At 46.2% G+C, this 18,542-nt stretch overlaps 2 protein-coding genes across 5 annotated transcripts in view; one reads left to right on the top strand and one right to left on the bottom strand.

Moving 5' to 3' along the window:
• Nucleotides 1-6,959: 6,959 nt before the first annotated feature.
• Nucleotides 6,960-10,580, bottom strand: LOC143833062 (uncharacterized). Its single transcript, XM_077328402.1, has 4 exons — nt 8,843-10,580; nt 8,261-8,344; nt 7,997-8,080; nt 6,960-7,700 (listed from the first exon to the last, which is right to left on the bottom strand). Exons 1-4 carry the CDS (start codon nt 9,462-9,464, stop codon nt 7,180-7,182), a joined length of 1,311 nt encoding a protein of 436 aa, XP_077184517.1. The 5' UTR covers nt 9,465-10,580; the 3' UTR covers nt 6,960-7,179.
• Nucleotides 10,581-16,752: 6,172 nt separating this feature from the next.
• The window catches only part of HELZ (helicase with zinc finger), a 131,321-nt gene continuing 129,531 nt past the window's right edge, over nt 16,753-18,542 (top strand). For 3 of the 4 annotated variants that reach the window (XM_077328400.1, XM_077328399.1, XM_077328397.1), the window contains exon 1: nt 16,753-16,899. The gene's annotated coding sequence lies outside the window, so the exon portion shown is untranslated. Of the gene's footprint in view, nt 16,900-17,157; nt 17,296-18,542 lie in introns of those variants that run through there. The other variant, XM_077328398.1, reaches the window with a different exon arrangement.

Here is an 18,542-nt window from a genome sequence, read left to right as displayed (position 1 = left end):
CGCCCGGCCGCACCCGCGAGCCGCGCCCGCCGGCCGCACCCGCGAGCCGCGCCCGCGGATCGGGCCACACCCGCGGGCCGCGCCCGTGGATCGGGCCGAGAGGGCGCGGCCTGCACGGGCGCGGCCCGGCCCTGATTCCTTCTCCCCGCCCTCCCGCAGTAAGTAGCTTCCCGGGCCGCAGGCTTGCGGCCTGGGAAGTTTTTTACTGCGGGGGTGGGGGGGGGGCGGGGAGAGGGAGCCGCGGCCCGGCGCCATGGCCTTTGCGGCCCGGCGCCGGGCCGCGGCCCGCAGGTTGGGGACCACTGCTTTAGGACACATAGCTCTGTTCCTGTCAACGTGGCAGTATTTTTCCATACTCTGCACATCCTTCTTTGGTCACTCAGCTCTCAAAAATGGCTCCACTTTGGTTCAGTACGCTGAAGGATTCCCACAATCTATATCACATTTTACCAAATGGTCAACAAGAATATCATGTGCAATCTTATAAAAATTACTGAAATCAAGTGAAAAATCTCTACTTATTCCCCTACAGGAAGTGGAATTTCTAAGGGCTCATATTGACTCCATATTCTCCCTAGCATTGTTCCCTAGGTTTAAGGTGGCCAAAACTATTTTCACTGGCCAGACCTTTCTAAGGAAGAGGTTTCAGTTTGCACAATATATCCCCCTGACTGCTGGGACACAGGGCATTCACTACTCTCTGGGCACGCTTTCAAATGAGGCCCCACCAAAACTGGTTCATTAGACATTTTGATGCCTTGTCAAAACTTGATTGACTTAGTATTTCTAGGTACATCCTCAGGTTTCTGAGTCAAAACTGTGTGGGGTTCTTCCAGCAGTTATCCCTGATAACATCTACATTTTACAGATACCTCCACACAGGATTGGAGTGCCCACTGTTGTAATACATTGGCCAATGGGTCTTGTATTCTACAGTTGTATGCCTGTGTATTAACCTTTTGAGGGCAATTAAATACATTCTCATTTCTCTTGCAAAAATTGCATGGTTGACATGGAGCTACTACAGTGTTCTATATCAATAAGCAGGGTGGGTCAGGGTTCCTTATCTCTGCCAAGAGGCCACAGATATTTGGCATTGGGCAGTCACATACCATGTATATATGTAAGCTATACACATTTCAGGAGAGCTAAACACTTTAGCAGAAACTTTAAGCAGGCATTTTCTAGGGGCACAGGGGTGGTCCATAAAGGATACCTATTTGCCCTCTATATTTCATCAATGGGGATTCCAAAAGAGGACATTTTCACTTCAAGAGAAAATGTAAAGTGCAGGATTTTTTGTTTTTCTACACTTTCCTGTTTAGATTGCCTGAATGCCTTTTTTATGCCTTCCCTTTAATTGGAATTCAAGGAAATGTTCCAGTGAAAATTTGCAGAGACAGCACACATTGCATCCTGTTGGCATACTGGCCCAGAAAGACCTAATACCCACTCCTTGGTGGTCCTTGTGAAGGGTCATTATCTTCTCCATTGACACCTATACAAACAAAATACCATGTTTGTTTTCCAATTCATTAATCCTGAAAGCCAGCCAAATATTCTCTCTTCTTTTTCCCTCTTTCAAGACGGGAGGGTGGGGGGTTAAATCCATTCATATTCCACATCCAAAATTTGTAATCCATGTTCAGGTCTCAATAGAGATAAAGTCCCTTTTCCCATCCTCATTGCTTTTCCATAGGTCTTTCTTTGGAGCTGGCATTTGTTGCAGATTATCATGATGTGATGGTGATTAGATTTCTAAAACTCCCTAATCTGTTTCATATATTTTGACAAATTCACTCACTTTCAAGAATGAATTCCAAGTCTCTGGTTTTGAAATGTAAAGATGGTTTATAATTTATCCCATTAAAATGTAATCTGTTTCTATTTGACTTTATCTGTCAGGAAAACAGTCTTTTCCATAAAATTCTTTGTGAAACTTTCTTTAAAATTAACACTTCCTTGCCATCAAATTTCGTCTTGAAATATTGTTGTATGATCCTGTCTTTAGTAGATTTCTTCACAATATGGCCAAAGAATCCCTTGGAGCTTTCTTCATTGTTGCATAACTGGAATTCACTCTGTAGCCAGAGTCCCCTCCATTTGTATATCTTCTTCTAGACGTTTAAGGAGATCTGCAGGCACAGTAACCACTCTTTGTCTTATGTGTTCTCCCTTTATATCTTATATATCTCTATAATATAATATTTCTCAATCTCAGGAAATGTTTATTTTGTTTAAGTTCCAAAAGACCCAAGCTGTCCAGGCTTGATTCAAGTAGTATGTTGGCCTCATCCAACTTTGTTTCTAGTGTTAGATTTTTCTCTTTAAGGAATTGAATTTACTCTGAAAAATGATTTATATCAAATTTCTTAATATCTTCCTTGACTTTACGTCAGGGGTAGTCAACTTGTAGTCCTCCAGATGTTCATGGACTACAATTCCCATGAGCCCCTGCCAGAATTTGCTGGCAGGGGCTCATGGGAATTGTGGTCCATGAACATCTGGAGGACCACAGGTTGACTGTCCCTGCTTTATGTTGAATAGTTTTAAAGTATTCTTCTAAACACCAAAGATGACTGTTTATTAATTGAAGACTAGTGTTCAATTGACATAGTCTCTGATCCAATTTCTTGTCCATTTGTATCAATTTCTTAGATGAGTCCATAGTTTGTTTTTCAGATATTTGTTCAGTCTTCATGGCTTTTTAAGGTGCCATTTCCTGCCCCCACCTGCAGTATCTTCACTGGATACCAGTATTTGGCCAGTATATGGTGGTATTGTATCACAAATGAATTTAACTCGGGGCAGACTGCCAAGTTATCATTGTTGACATTCCACAGAATGTAACGACAACTTTTCCCAGGGTGGCTATCACAGCTTCTGATTTTAAATGTTTTACTGTATGTAAGCTTTGTTAAGACTAATTATCTTTCCAATATTTTAATTTCTGCCCAAAAAACAACTCTTCTTTTTTGGTTAATATATAAGAAAAAAGTGGTCTGTTGTCACCTTTCATCAGTTTTTTAAGCAGAGGATGTTTAATTTCTCTGTCTCTATACTGGTCCAGCTGCTTAAAAAATGTTTGTTCTTGGGAGAAGGAAAAGAAACAGCTGCAGTAACATCTGCCTCAGTTGTGAGCTCATTCTTCTAAGCTTAGAGAATATCTTCATAGCTTCCAATGTTGTATTTTCAGCAGGAGGAACTTCAGATACTTCTCTTAACAGCAAAGTTGAAGAATGCTCTTTATTTTCCCCCTTACCAAGGAAAATAAATTGCTGAAAACCCCTTACATATTGAGGGCCATTTCGCACAGAGCTCAAAGTTGCTATTTGGTTGCTGTTAGCGAAAGCGCTACTTCAACTAGCGAAATGTAACTAGCTGTGCCCGTAACGCACAGCTGCGGTTTTTGCGGAATTTAGCACTTTCACTTCTCGTCACTTTCGTAACCCACAGGCTTCCGGTTCTCCGTCTTTTCGCTACAAAGGAGGTCCCTTTTTAGCGCTTCTGGTCTCCCGTGCCCGTCAATCAAACTGCGGCCACACCTTTGACCTCGACCCTAAAGCCGGACTTGTCGGGGTCCCCTTTTTTTTAAAAAACCCAGGAAAACCCGTAGCAACGCGTTATCGTCAAATCATTGGCGCCCTTGGAACGTGTTTTCTATTGTTTTCTATGAACCAGAGGTTGATGCATTGATATGTTTGAAAGGTTAATCCCCGCCCACAGTACACGCCCACAGGTTACCTGCTTATATGCACCTGGGCAGACACGCGGTCGGCCTCTCTTTGTTTGCGTAGCCTACTGCCCGCAGCACAGGTTAACGTTGCAATGGAGAGGATTATTTTTCAATTGTTGGCTCGGGTGATTGCCTTGGTCCAGCGTATCCGCACCAGTGTGCAGCATAGGAGGGCTGCTTCAGAGGAATACCGAGAACGTATTTCCAGAGCGATGACCAGCAGCACAAGACGTTCTCAACGGGCAACCATGGCGGCAAAGAGGCACTGGCAAGCTCTGGCAGAGGTCCGGTTCCCCCCCCGGTTCTGGGCGGACGAAAGATCCTCTGACTGGTGGGAAAATTTTGTGTGGGCTCGCTGGGATGATGACCACTGGATTGCCAACTTTAGAATGTCTAGGGGGACATTTTTTGAACTCGTGGAGGCTCTACGTGGACGCATGGAGAGGCAAGTCACTGGCATGCGGCGCCCTGTGCCAGTGGAAAAAAGGGTGGCGGTCGCATTGTGGTACTTGGCAACCCCTCAGTACTTCCGGACAGTAGCCCAGCAATTCGGACTCGGAGTCACTACGGTTGGCGATATCCTTAAGGAGTTCTGCCTCGCCATGGAGGCGGAATTGTTCAGCAAAGTCGTGTGCCTCGGAGACCGGCTTGGAGCGGTGAGTATCATTCGATCCCCTTTGTCCTTTAAATTTTTTTTCTTGTTTGACAGGTCAGCAACGAAGACGCGATACACCCCACGCTGACATGCCATGGCTTATATTCTTTTCTTTCCCTTATTCCAGAGTATGGACGGGTTTGCCAGGCTCGGATTCCCGCATTGTTTTGCGGCCGTCGATGGAAGCCACATCCCTATCCGTGCCCCCGGGGGAAGCATAAAGGAATTCGGTAACAGGAAGGACTTTTGTTCTGTTCTCCTGCAAGGAACTGTGGACTTCTCCGGCCGGTTTATCGATGCCGAGGTGGGGTGGAGTGGCAGGAGGCATGATGCCCTTGTTTTCAGGGAATCCAACCTCAGGAAAGCCATGGACGAAGGGGTCTTTGTTCCAGGAAACCCCACCGCCACCATTGAGGGCGTGCGTGTGCCGCCGTTGGTGCTCGGGGACGGAGCCTACCCAATACGACGCTGGCTCATGACTCCCTACAAGCGGCCAAGGACAGACGTGCATAGCCACTACAACCTCACTCACTCCCGGGCAAGGAATGTAGTGGAGCGTGCCTTTGGACGTTTGAAGTCCCGGTTCCGTTGCCTGATGTCCCGACTACACGTGCATATAGACAATGTGACTCCGCTGATCATCGCGTGTGTCATTTTGCACAACATATGCGAGGACAAGGGACATAACATCCCCTTCCCTGTGGATGAACCTGATCCTGTTGTCCTTGAGGACACACAAGACATCCCTGAAGCAAGGAGAAGAAGAATCTATGCAGAGGGGTGCAAGGTTCGGGACGCCATAGCCACCCACATCTACAGAAACAGGAGGCGTGTTTAATTGTTTTTCCCACTCTCTTGTTGTTGAATAAAGTTTAGTGTTCTTTGTTTAACCTTGTCTTGTGCGGTTTGTGTACTTTGCCAGCAAAAAAACGGGGATTCTCTGGTCCAAAAGCACTTTGACAGCCCTAAACGCTAACTCCCACTGAAATTGACACACACAACACGGAAGCGCTGAGCGGGGAAAGTTCGGGGAGGCGGGTAGCCAGGAAGTATTGGCGACCCCTGTCAAACCGGAGGATCAATCCACTTATGTTCCAAGGAATAATTTTATTGGTGGGCAGCTTTGATACATTTAAAATAGGGGTGGTCGATCGGAGCAACGCACGTTCGTTCCCTAACCGTCATTCCGAAGATGCCGAAGCCACGGAAGGGCTCCTTCTGGCAGCGCGCCGAGGCTGAGGCACTTCTGGAGCTGGTGCTCCAATCGAAAAGTGTTGGCCGCCTTATGGCCAGCACCCACTGCCACACCAAGGGTGCTTACCTGGTGTTGGCATCAAAGCTGAGGGAGAGGGGCTATGTCCGGACCTGGGAGCAGGTCCGGACAAAATTTAAGCGAGTAAAGCTGGACTTCCTCAACAGTCTGGAGCAGTGGGGGGGGTCCCGCAGCCAAGCGGGAGGACGGTCTTTCACGACCAGATGGTTAAAATATGGGAGAAGGCTGGGAAGCCCCCCCTGGAAATGAGGAGGCATATGGGTAAGTATGCCCTCGTTGTTTTGCCCTTAAACATGCATGGCATGACTAGCTGCCTCTTTCCCCTACTGTCCCCAATGAAATTCGAAATAGTATTTATATGCTGTCAACCCCCTCTGACTTAGCCCGCCAGTACTGTGTGGAACCACTTTGGTTATGCGCTTTGACTCTAACTGTGGTGTGTCTACCAGCTGTGTTTCATCTCTGGTTTGTGTGCTTTTAATTATGATTTCTCTTTTTCTTTGCCCAGCCACACAATCACCATCCAAGATGGGAAAAGCACCTGAGCGTGAGGAGGAGGAAGAGGGGCCTTCCACCTCAGGACAGGCTGCAGGTGAGAGTTTTATGCCTCTGCGGGAGACCCATGTGTGTGTCCCCCCATGGAGCTATATGGGAGCCTGCTGTGATGCTCCCATTTGAAGTGTTATTAAATTCTTTGTTTGATTTCTACAGCAGAAACTATTGAGGCAAGGCTGCGTGCCATGGAGGCAAGGGTGACTGCCTTAGAGGCCGAAGTGGCAGAGCTCAAAGGGGAGTTAGAGCAGCAAAGGCAGCAGAGGGAGGCTGAAGAACGTAGGTTATGTTCTCCACTGCCCAACTCTTCTCACACTGTGGCTAAGGCCACCAATAAGTGTATGCATGTAAACTACAAAAATAGGAAAATATGTGTGGCACTAATGTGTACTTTTTCTCCCTCCCCACACAGTTAAGAAGAAGGAGGACGAAGAGGTCTTCCGGCGCAAAGTTAGGGGGACCGTGGGACGGCTGTGCAGGAGAGTGAGGGCGCTGGAAGGGGCTGGGGAGGGGAGCGGTGGGACCTAAGTTTTTATTTCTTTTTGTGTTTTGGGGTGGGGGGTGTTTGGGGGTTTCCCAGTTACTATGCCCATTTTTCTATGCCTGTTAAATATTTGAATTTGTTAAAAAAAGTTGGCTTTCTTGGCGGGTGGGGGTGGTGATGGGGGGGGGGGTCCAAGTTAAATTCCCTTGTTTTTTTCCCCTGTTGAACTGTTTCTGAAAATAAAATTTTGTTGTAAATTTCCTGAAAAAGACTCCAGTGTGACTCCTTGAACTCGCACACCTTTCACCCCAAACTCCTAAAACACCTTTAACCTTTAAAACACCCTCCAACCTACAACCCACACAACGGTGCCAGAATAGGCACAATCACTAGAGAGGGTACACTGAGACAGAGTCAAAACCATAAACTTTATTGAACAGACAACAGCAAACACAGATAAACAGACAAAATGGCCCAAACTAGGAGGGGGAGAACTTGTCCGCAGGTTTCACGACTCTCTTCCCGAGAACAGTCCTCCTTCTAGTTTGTGTCGCGGCATTCTGAGAGGGGGTGGGTGGGGTGGGTGCTGGAGGTGGTGGGGGGGTGGGGTGGGTGCTGGAGGTGGTGGGGGGGGTGGGTTGGGTGGGGGGGACGTTCACTATAATCTGAGGAGGGGGGGCCGCCTCCATAACCGCGACCGCCCTCTCCATCAGCCTCCTTATCATTCGAACTTCCTCCACGCTTTCGCGTAGCGAGTTGTTCGAATCCCTAAGGATGGCGCGGAATTTTTTGCCCTCCTGGGCCACGAGAGCGAGCATGGCCTGGTCTGCAGCAGCTGCACGCCTGGACTCCTCCTGGCAGTGCTCCAGGATCCTTTCTCCCACACTAGTGAGGACGGAGACGCGCCGCAGCCTGCCGCGTTCCCTGGCCAGCCTCTCCTCAGCCGGGAGAGCGCCCCTGGGTGGTGAGCCAGCTGGCTCGTCGTCTTCAGAAAGGACCTCTGTTGGCATAAAAAAGAGAAAAAGAACTGTTAGTAACAACGAGACAGTCAAAACCCACCCTGGTGCACATGGTGGCCTTTCTTGGTCACATATTGTTAAACCAAGACTCAGAACAATGCCAGGGGAGCACACGGTTATTGTTTGTTTGCCCATGGTGGCCTGTCTTGGTTACATGTTAAACCAAGACTCAGAACAATGCCAGGGGAGCACAAAAATGAAAAGGAAGCACACAGTTATTGCACACAGACATTGTCCTGCAGCCATGGCTCGAAAGGAACAGTTCATGCACGCTCACCATCTTGTATGTGTATCCGCCTGCGCAGGGCAGGAGGTCCAGCCACCCCACGCTCCTCCTCCTCCTGTGTCCCGGGTATGAAATCTGAAAAAAGGGAACAAAGAACATGATTAAGGACCAAAGTGTGGCAAAGCAAGCTTCAAACCCTAAAGCAGCAACGTTGAGGGACTATCTTCTGTCTCTTGGCAGTGCTGCTGCCCTGCACAAACAGAAAAGCACAAAGCGGTTAAACCCCCCCCCCCCCTTATTGCAACTGATACTTACCAACATTTGTGGATGCCCCAGAATCACTGTCCTCTGCTACTGCTGCAGGGGACTCTAGGACCACCGTCCCAGGCATCTGTGTCTCTGTGGACAAGAGCAGAAAATAGTGAAAAAGGAGCAAGCATACAACCTGAACCACACAGCAAGCTCCCAAAGAAGTGGCTAGAGCACTGCAGAAGGCCTATGGCTGAGGCATGCAACAAAACTGTTTGGGTTGTTGTTTAAACACAACCGTTTTAAAAAGCCACCCAAAGCAATCCACAAACATCCAAGCATAGCATGCGTTGCAACGAACACAAGGCATACAATGGTGAAAAAGGAGCAAGCACACAACCTTAACCACACATCAAGGTCCCAAAGTAGTGGCTACAGCGCTGCAGAAGGCCTATGGCTGAGGCATGCTGCAAAACTGTTTGGGTAGTTGTTTAAACACGACCGTTTTAAAAAGCCACCCAAAGCAATCCACATCCTATCATATTATGCGTAGCAACGAACACACGAGAAAACGATCCCCAAACGTCAGAACACACATTTGCTCAATATAAAAACAATAAAATACAAAATAAAAAGAAAATTACTTACCGGAGGCAAGGGGCGTTTGGTCAGGAACCTCCTCCGGCTCCCCAGGAGCGATGGCCATCAGGTCCACCGTGACCAATTCCGCTGGTCGTTGCTGGACGGGGGGTGGAGGCCGAAAGCTGGACGAGGTTCCCTCGCCGGGATCCTCCTCAGCGGGTGGTTCCTCGACCGGGGCAGCCGGCTTCCGAACCACCTTAAGGCTCCTCCCGACGCGCTTCGGCCTGCCGGCTCCTTCCCCGTCTCCGTACAGCTGGCGCTGCTCCTCGAAGTAGGGGCAGGTAACCTTTTCGTTGCCGGAACCCTTATTATGGTTCACGGCACGCATGTACTCTGCCCTCATTGTTTTGGTCTTCGACCGGCATTCAAGGCCGGTCCTGTTGTGGCCCAGGGCACGCATCTTAATGGCCACTTGTTCGAAGACCTCCCTATTCCTGTGGGAGGACTGGAACGCGTCCTGGATTTTCTCCTCCGAGAAAATCCCGATCAGGTCCCTGATCTCCGCGTCCCTCCAAGTTGGGCCACGGCCGGTTGCAGGGACGGACGAGGCTTGAGAAGAGGATTCCATGTTGCTTTCGCTAGTAGCTGAGCAAAATGGTGGTGCGAGGTGCAGGGTGCAACGGATCATATACCTTCCCGCACACAAAGACAAAGGGACTAGCCGGCTCCTGATTGGTAGAGGGCAGTAGGGGACACGCGCATTGGCCACATTAGGTCACGTGTCACGTTCAAAACTCCTCGCGCGGGAACAGGATCTGCTCCTAAAGGCCAGATTAGCGCCTTTTGTTTGACTTCTCGCATGCGCTGATTCGTCCACACGCGGGAAGAGCAGTTTGAACATGCAGCGGGAGCCATTTTAGTGAGATGTCCGCCATTACAAAAACGCATGCCGGTGTAAAACCGAGAGCAATTGCAGTGGTACGCGACAGTTCCCCAATAATATTCACCAACCAAAGCATAAATCAATGACATGTAACTGGCGAACGTTCGTTGGCACGCTCAGCGGACAGTTTTTTAAAATGAACGGCGGACGGCGACTCCGCTTGCCGGAGGTCTAGCCGCCGATGGAAGGGGTTGTCCGCACCCAAGCACAACCACGCACCCGGAACCACACAAAGACCCACTACACATAAACCGCCCCTCTTGAAATCACCTCGAATCATATCTATTGAACCCCAGTAATCTAAACAGGAGCCTGCGAGCGGCGAACGTTCGTTGGCACGCTCAGAGGAAAGTTTTTAAAAATGATCCCCGTACGTTGACTCCGCTAGTACTGGCCTACGGTAGACGGGGTTTTAAGCTATGGGCAAATGTTTGGAACGTGACGGTGTGTGCCACTGTGCTTTTGGAAAACTATTGTGGTGTCCGGGCAGAATTTAAGAAAGTGATCGTGCTTGAAAGCCAGTCGCTGTCTCGTTGCCTCGTAGATCCCCGCTCGCTCGGAGAAAAAAGATGGCGGACAGTTCGCCGGAAGTTAGGAGGAAAGGCTCGGGAGGAGGGACTTTGAAGAAACCGCAACAATGGTAACGCACAAGTCTGTGGCGCTACTGTTGCAGATTGGTTGCAGGAGTGTATCGCTATCCGGAGGGTGAATCCAGTTTTCTGGATTCCCCTAGAAGCGCTACAACGAAGCGCTTTTTGCGGGTCGGTTGCAGGACTGTTGCAGATTGTGTACGACGTCGTGGGTTATGGCAAATTTGTAGCGTTTCCAATTGGCAACCATCCTGCTACTTTGAAGCCGTGCGTAATGGCCCTGGGTTTTCCTGCTGCACCAGCCAGATACACGCAGGGTTGCATTCTGCACCCATCATCCTGAGTGGACAGAATCCCCTGGCAAATTAACTTTGAGTTAAAAAAAAGAATTTATTGTCAAAAATTCTGTTTCTGTGATCTAGAGACCTCCTCCCCTTTTGTCATGTAGCTAAGTTTCTCTCAGTGTCATGTAGTGATAATGTGTTGAGATATGTCCACCAATGAAAGTGACACTAGCCTGTTGTTGTTTTACTCCCAGTTCAAGTCTGTGTATATGGTGTGTCATGTATATATTCAAGGTATTCTTGTGTTTACCTGGCTCTTGACAGCATACTGTGAACTTTAATGATCAGCAAAAAAGATCATACCCATTTGAAAAAAGAGAATGCAACAATGGAGGGGGAGGGAAAATATTCCAGGCTTGAGAACTGGGCTAAACTAAATAAAATGAAATTCAACAGGGACAAATGTAAAGGTGTGCATTTAGGTAGGAAAAATCATTTATACCAATATAGGATTGGGGAGACTTGTCTTGCCAATGGTATGTGCAAAAAGGATCTAGGAGTCTTAGTAGACCATACATTGAACATGAGTCATCAGTGTGACTCAGTGGCTAAAAAGGCAAATGGGATTTTGGGCTGTATCAAATGGAATATCGTGTCCAGATCATGGGAGGTGATGGTATCGCTTTACTCTGCTCTGGTTCGGCCTCACTTGGAGTACTGTGTTCAGCTTTGGGCACCCCAGATGAAGAGGGATGTAGACAAGCTGGAACATGTCCAGAGGAGGGCAACAAAGATGGTGAGGGTTTTGGAGACCAAGACGTATGAGGAAAGGTTGGTGAAGCTTGGTCTGTTTAGCCTGGAGAGGAGACAAATGAAATGGGATCTGATAACCAGGGGTGGGGGTGTAATTACAACATGTCTGCCATGGAAGCCAGAGCCCACCACCAAATGATGCCACAGGAGATGCAGCCACACATGTAGATGACGCCCAAGTGCAAGGGAGTCTAGGAGTAATTTTAAACATAAACTGGGAGAAAGAGGATAAAGACAATGCTGTGCTGGCAGACTCAACTGAAACATTATTTTAATCTGCAAAAACAGTCAGCTCTCCAGTGTCCAATCCATACTGGAAAAGAGCCCACCCTCTGAAACTTTTGATGTGCACCAAGAAAAGTGTTGGTAGGCTCCATGGTACCTATGGGCACCATGTTGGGGACCTGTACTGTAGGTAAACTAATACAAAGGCTGGTAATTACTGGATAATATTTTGATATGACATGGAAAATAATGTGATTGCATGGTGTTTTGTTCACACTTATAATATAAAAATTAGATTTCATTAGCCATGAGAGTTCATTTTAAAGTATTAAATAGAAATAGAAAATTAGTGCTAAAATAAAATTTTCCTCAAAATATCAAAAAGATAGGTCAATACGTTCCTGGAGAGGAACCTGAACCTCCTTACCACCGGTTTTCACTAGCCATGAAGGACACAGGTAAAGGGGGCACATGACAGGCCAAACAGCTGTCGGAGTCGTATCTACATAGGTCAAGGAGAGTGGACTGAAACAGTTCAAAGTAGGACCTTGAGACAAGCAAGGTCCTAACTTTATCAAATCAGTCAGCAAATATAGTGGAGTAAGATTTTCTCCACAAAAAAGATCACAAAGGCCTCACAGCTAATATCGAGTTGTGTAATGTTGGACAGTCCTGAGCTAAGGACATCAAGTAAACTGAAGTTGGTTACTTATGTTATGGAGACAGTTTGCTTTAATTTGAGATACACTACTGTCAGAAGTCTTTTGCAAACTTATTAAAAATTAATACAACTAGATCTTGTTCTGGGAGTTCTTTTTCAGCACTTATGATGAAACACTTTGCCTAAATGGTCATGCAAGTTTTATCTCTGGCATTTTAATGATAGTCTCTTTTGAAAATAGAGTTGGCCTTTCAGAGATGAATTAACATACAGTTGTTCTAATTCTGACCAGACTACTTTTATTGTTTGAATTTGAAACAGCCTCAAAACATCTCTGTCAGTCAAAATTTTAGTCGGGACTCCTTTTGCCTTCTCATTATCAGAACCCCAGGTCCTTTGTTTTGCCTGCTGCTTATCTTGTGGGTCTCTAATGATGTGCTACAATCCTGTCTCTAGCAACTGACTTCATTCTCTCCTTCTAGATCAGATAGTTGCCATAAATAAGCCTATCCAGTAGGTTGTCATTCTGAGTACTGCAGAAAATTCTTTTTCTTCTTCTTTGCCTATAAAAACATATCTCTAATTACTCAGCCTTAATGCTTACGCTGGACCCATAACCTGAATGGAAGAGTTTAAATATGCAAGATAGTGAATCACCAAGCTGCTTAAAATAATAAAATATTTTTATTTAGAAGAGAAACAACTTTGTATAGAAAGAGGAGAGAAAGTCCTAACTACCTATCTAATGTTTTGTTATCTTCATTCAGTCTGTTCTGTTGGCAAGCAAGGAGGGAGTGTGCTCGATGGACTAGGTAGTCTCCAAATGAGCTGATAAAGGAGAGTACTTGAAAAATGTCAGAAAGTTCCTAATCTAACTATGCTAAATTAACACTTCCTGCAATGCCTCCTGTAGGACATTTTTTGTATGTTTTTGGATCATGCACACTATAGACCTTGCATGTTCCAACATGGAAGGAAGGTAGCATGATATAGCTGATCTTTTCAGATCTCAGGAGCCAAGCAAGGTCAGTACTTGGCAGGGAGATCACTAAGGAAGACTCTGCAGAGGAACTAAATGACAAACCACCTCTGCTTATCTTAAAAAGCCCTATAAGTTCGCTGCAACTTGATGGCAATTTACACACACAGGCTTCTGTCAATATTTATTTCAAAAAGTTCTCATGTGCCCTGGAACATTATTGCATATTCCTCCCAAGACCAACAACACAGTATGGAAATCTTCCTTTAAGAGTTTGTGGCACAGAAGCAGGAACTGAGGAAGAGGGGGGGCCATGTACCTTCCAAGCACATGGTGGTTTGAGAGGGAAAGAACTGTTGCATCCCCCTTGTTCCCAGGGAAACTAACTACTCCTATCCACAGGGTTGGATTGCACATGCACAGTCTCAATGTGTGTCTGCTCAGAAGATGTTGATGGACAATAGTTACAGGGAAGTGCAAAGCTGTTTTTCTTGATGAAATTAGATTATTATATAGCCTGTGCCATCCAAGATAGTTTTTAATGAAATATAAGTATTGGTCTTTCCTGCAGAAATTGATACTTTGAATCTATATTTGAAGTTTTTAAAAGCATTAAGTCATGATGCTCATGGAATGAAGCATCATGGAATGTAACGAGACCCCATAAATTTAATTGCATCACTTGTAGCATTAGCATTTGTAGGACTGTTCACATGGCATGTCAATTTCAGGGTTTTTTTTGTCACAAAGGGTAGGGGGTGAAGGAATATGTGCACCAAAAGTGTGTGACAAATGACACATTGCAGAGGGAAAACTCACCATTTCCATTTGAAAGTATATGATCTGAAATTTACTTTTCCCACAGCTAATGTAAATAAAATTCAGTTTTTAGATTTAAAAATAGTGTTAGCAGAACCTGTAATTAAAAGCTAGGATGAATAGGCTTGGAACTTAAAAGAGAGCAGCATAGGCTCCAGGTAAGCCTTAAGGGAAAAGGCATTCCCATAACTGAGGTGCCAGTGCAGAAAAAGCCCTGTGACCATTGCTGATTACCACCCCTCCAAAGGTGGGGCTTGGAGAGCAGGTCTTGTGAAGCAGATCTGGTGAGTGGGCAATATGTGTCATTCAAATATAAGCTATTTGCATAATTTACTGTTTTTATAGAATAATAGAATCATAGAGTTGGAAGGGACCATACAGGCCATCTAGTCCAACCCCCTGCTCAATGCAGGATCAGCCCAAAGCATCCTAAAGCATCCAAGAAAAGTGTGTATCCAACCTTTGCTTGAAGACTGCCAGTTTAAATTCATGCAGTTTAACTTTTCAGAAATAAATGAGAGGAAGAAAGGTTTGCGGTGGACAAAATTATCATGGAGTACTAGGGAAGATACTAAGACTAGGTAAGGCAAGACTGTAGTTAAGAGGAGTGCACAGATTGGAAAATGAATGAAATACAGAGCTGAATCAAGAGCCTGATGAATGAGGACTGCCGCATAATAATAAAAAACAGAATGATGAATAGACAGCAGTTAATGAAAGTTTGATCAAAGAGTCAACATTAAAGAGTCAACAGTCTTTTTTTAAATTAAGAAACTGATTTTTACTTTTCTCCTCCAACATGAGTATGCCATCAGTTGAATGAAAAAGCAGGCCTGACGTGAAGACATACCTTACTGACATTTTTGCACAGGCCTGACCTCACACACCTAAACTGATGTTCAGGTGATACACATGACCTTACTAATCCATCTCTTAAATGCATATTACTTATGTCCTGGTGTACAACTGACCATGGGAATTATTGTTTGTCCAGTTAACAGTTACAATTGCAACCTGAATATCCTAGTTCAACAAAATGGAATGTGGCGTGCCGATTATTTCTCTGAAAAAAGCATAACTTGCAATAAATGTTTCTCTGTATTTATAATTAGATTTATAGGATCACTCCTCCTGGCCCAGCCGTCTCTAGAGGCCGCACCATTAATTACATTTCATCACATATTTGCTTTCTTTAAATATACTCACTGGATACATGGCCAAATACTGGTGATTTTAAGGGAAAGGTGACAATTATTTAATTGGTCATGAGATTCTGAAGATAACTGGATCATATGCCGTTAAAGGTCATCTATATCTACCTGCATCAGATGTATAAGAGGAAATTTACATCAGTAATCAAAAGCACCGACTACAGACATTCTACTTTACAGGAGTCTTTGCAGATAAGGGGAAGCATGAATGCGCTCCACAGGTACCTGAAGGGGTATCACATGGAAGCGATATGAGCCTTGATCCGATGATTTTAAACCAGTGGTCCCCAACCTTTTTAACACCGGGGACCACTCACCGGGGACCACTCAATGCCTTTTACTGAGGCCCAGTGGGGGGGGGGGATAGTTTACTCCTCTACTCTCAACCACTGCCCTAACGCTCTCTGATCGCTATGGTAATGTTTAAACATCCCTTCAAAATAAGAGACAGACACGCCACAACAATGAACATAAGGAACATTTTATTTTCATGGAAATTTTAACTCATGACAATGACAAATCAATGGGAACCCTGAGCTTGTTTCTCTGCAACGAGATAGTCCCATCTGGGAGTGATGGGAGACAATGACACCCAAAGTGTGTTGTAAAGGGCCGGGGGGGATGAAGTAAAGGGCCGGGGGGGGGGGAGAGAAGGTGTCCTTCGGGGCCCACCTCCAATTAGTCGAAGGACCACATGTGGTCCGCAGCCCACAGGTTGGGGATCACTAGTTTAAACTACAGAAGGATGCATTTTGGCTGTACATTTGGAGAAACTTATAGAAGGAAGAGAGGTTGGAAGGTGGAACCAATGAACAAAGTTCACTCTTGGTGGAGTCTTCAAGCAGAAGAAGGTTTTGTCTCAAGACTGCTCTCATTTTTTTATTTCTGCGGTTTGATGACATAGTCCATGTGATTCCTTCCAACTCTAGGACCAAGCAAACTACTAAGTATTCATTAGCCTATACATATTTCCAATTGCACCTTACCTATTTTGACAGATATGTGTAGCTCAAATGGATGTGATCTATACAGCAATTTCACAGGAGTCTGGATTCCGGACCCAGCGGATATCCTCATAACCCTCTAAGGCGGCTTCCAGTGTCAAGCACGCTACAGAATACAGCGGGACTCACTTCCGAGTGAGCATGGCTGGGAGCGCGTGGCACATCCCCAGCAAGACAGAAATAAATCTTTCTCGGTTAGAAAATTATGTCGTCCGTCTCACACACTAAGAATGCTTTTTTCATGAATCTTGACCAAAATTTGCCGCGATACCTGCTTATGGGATTTAGCGAGCGCCGAGCCCCTTATTCCGTCTGCAAAAAGGACACCTCCCCTTATTTTTGGAAGAAGCAACTAAACCCAGAGACCACTTTCTGGCCACATATCCTCCCCCCCCTTCCAATGAGCGCTCGCCTCTTCTATCCCCTTGGCGACACAAGCGCCCCTCTCCTAATCCCTTCCTAACTTTCTTGCTCCGTTCCTGGCGCGGAAGAAAAGCGGGGTGGTGGAAAGAGAGTTCTTTTTTTTTCTTTACCCACAATGCTTTGTGGGGACGTTGACAAGTGGATCCAAGATGGCGTAGAAAGTAATGACAGGTAAGTCAGGACTTCCTCATTTCCTCGCCCGGAGGACGAAGGACGCGGGGGTCCGGCTCCAGCACGGCTGCCGGGGGGGATCCGCGGCTCCTCGGCGCGGGGCAGCAGCCAGTGGGGCCGGGCCGAGGCCTCCGGCGCGCGGAGAGGCGGTGCGGTGCCGGCTGGAGAGGGCCCTGTGTCCGCGGAGGGGCCTGCACAAGCAGCAGCTCAAGGGCTGTTTACAAGCGCGCTCCGGCGGAGTGCTGGGGCCTAAGGAGCTGCTCCGTGGGCTGGGCTGGGCCGGCCTGGGAGCAGGCCCGGGAGGACGGCAGGGTGCGCGGCAGAGTCGCCGCCCAGCCCGGGGAGCTGGCGAGTCCTGAAACGGTTCGCGTCTTCCCTCCAGTGCGAAAGGGTGCGGTACGTGTTGTGTTGTTGTTGGGTTTTTTAAGGAAGAATTCCTTTTAAAGTCACAAACACGCGCTTGCAAATTTCAGAGACGCGCGCGGGGAAGCCTTTTTTTTATAAAAAAGAAACAGGGAAAAAGAAAAAGGGCGGGTCGGGGAGGGGTTAATGGGCGTGAAAACAAATCCTCGGAATTCTCTGGGCAAAGTCTTGGAGAAACTGTGAAGAGAAATAGAACAACTTCCAACCCTAAACGGAGGAGTGACCCCCGCCCTGTAAAATGGCCATGGCAACTTCCCGGAGTGTTTATTGCTTTCATGGATGAAGTTGGAAATAACTGCTAAATGGACTGTTAATTTTGAAATGCATAGAAGCTTAAAGGATTGAGCGTTCTAGAGATGAGGCAGGAAAGCTCCGATTAGTGAAGGCTTCTTTGTAAAAAATATATATTTTTAAAATCATTTTTGAAAAGTATGTTTAAAATTAATATACTTGGTGAATAATTGAAAGTTGTGTTATAATTATGTGGCAATCTGGGGAAATGAATACTGTCGCTTGCTGTAGGGTCCAGGAATGTGGAGAAGAATAATTCCCTCAAATGGCCAGCTCCAGGTGGGAAATTCCTGGAGATTTGGGGGTAGAGGCTGTGGAGGACAGGGGCTGCAGTAGGAGCACTCTCCAAAGCATCCATTTTTGCCAGATAAACTGATCTCTGTCCTTCCGAGATCAGTTGTAATTCCTCAGGCTCCACCTCAAGGCTCGCTTTCTTGTTCCAATGTGTGATCATTTGGTTGTCTGTCCTTTCTTGAATATAGTTAACTTGTCGAAGTATGAATGCAAAATGGTTTGCAGAAATAGTGCTACTGGAAACTCATGTGAAAACATTGGCCAAAATGTTTTACAATGAGAAAGAGCTAAAATTAGTAAATGATAGAAAAAACGTAGTAGCAATTTCCAGGGTGGGTCAGCTTGTAGATTTCTTTACAGTGGAATATAAATATTGTTGGGCTCAGATCTTGTGGGAAATTAAACGATGCTCTGATGCCTGGAACCTTATAGGAACACAGCAATACAACTTCAGGGGGTGTGACCGACGAATAAGGATGAGCTGATGGAGTAAGGGTGAGATTCTTCAGTGTGCACTACAAATTGGAAAAGATTGTTAAGAATTGCATGAATATAAGAAATTGCCAAAAGAGAGCATCCTTTTTAGTTTAGCATTACAGTTCTTTCAGCTTCAAGTTCTTTAACATACAGGTGAA

The sequence above is a fragment of the Paroedura picta genome, chromosome 3 (genome assembly GCF_049243985.1).
Source record: "Paroedura picta isolate Pp20150507F chromosome 3, Ppicta_v3.0, whole genome shotgun sequence".
NCBI lineage: Eukaryota > Metazoa > Chordata > Lepidosauria > Squamata > Gekkonidae > Paroedura > Paroedura picta.
This window is presented reverse-complemented; position numbering and strand designations above follow the sequence as displayed.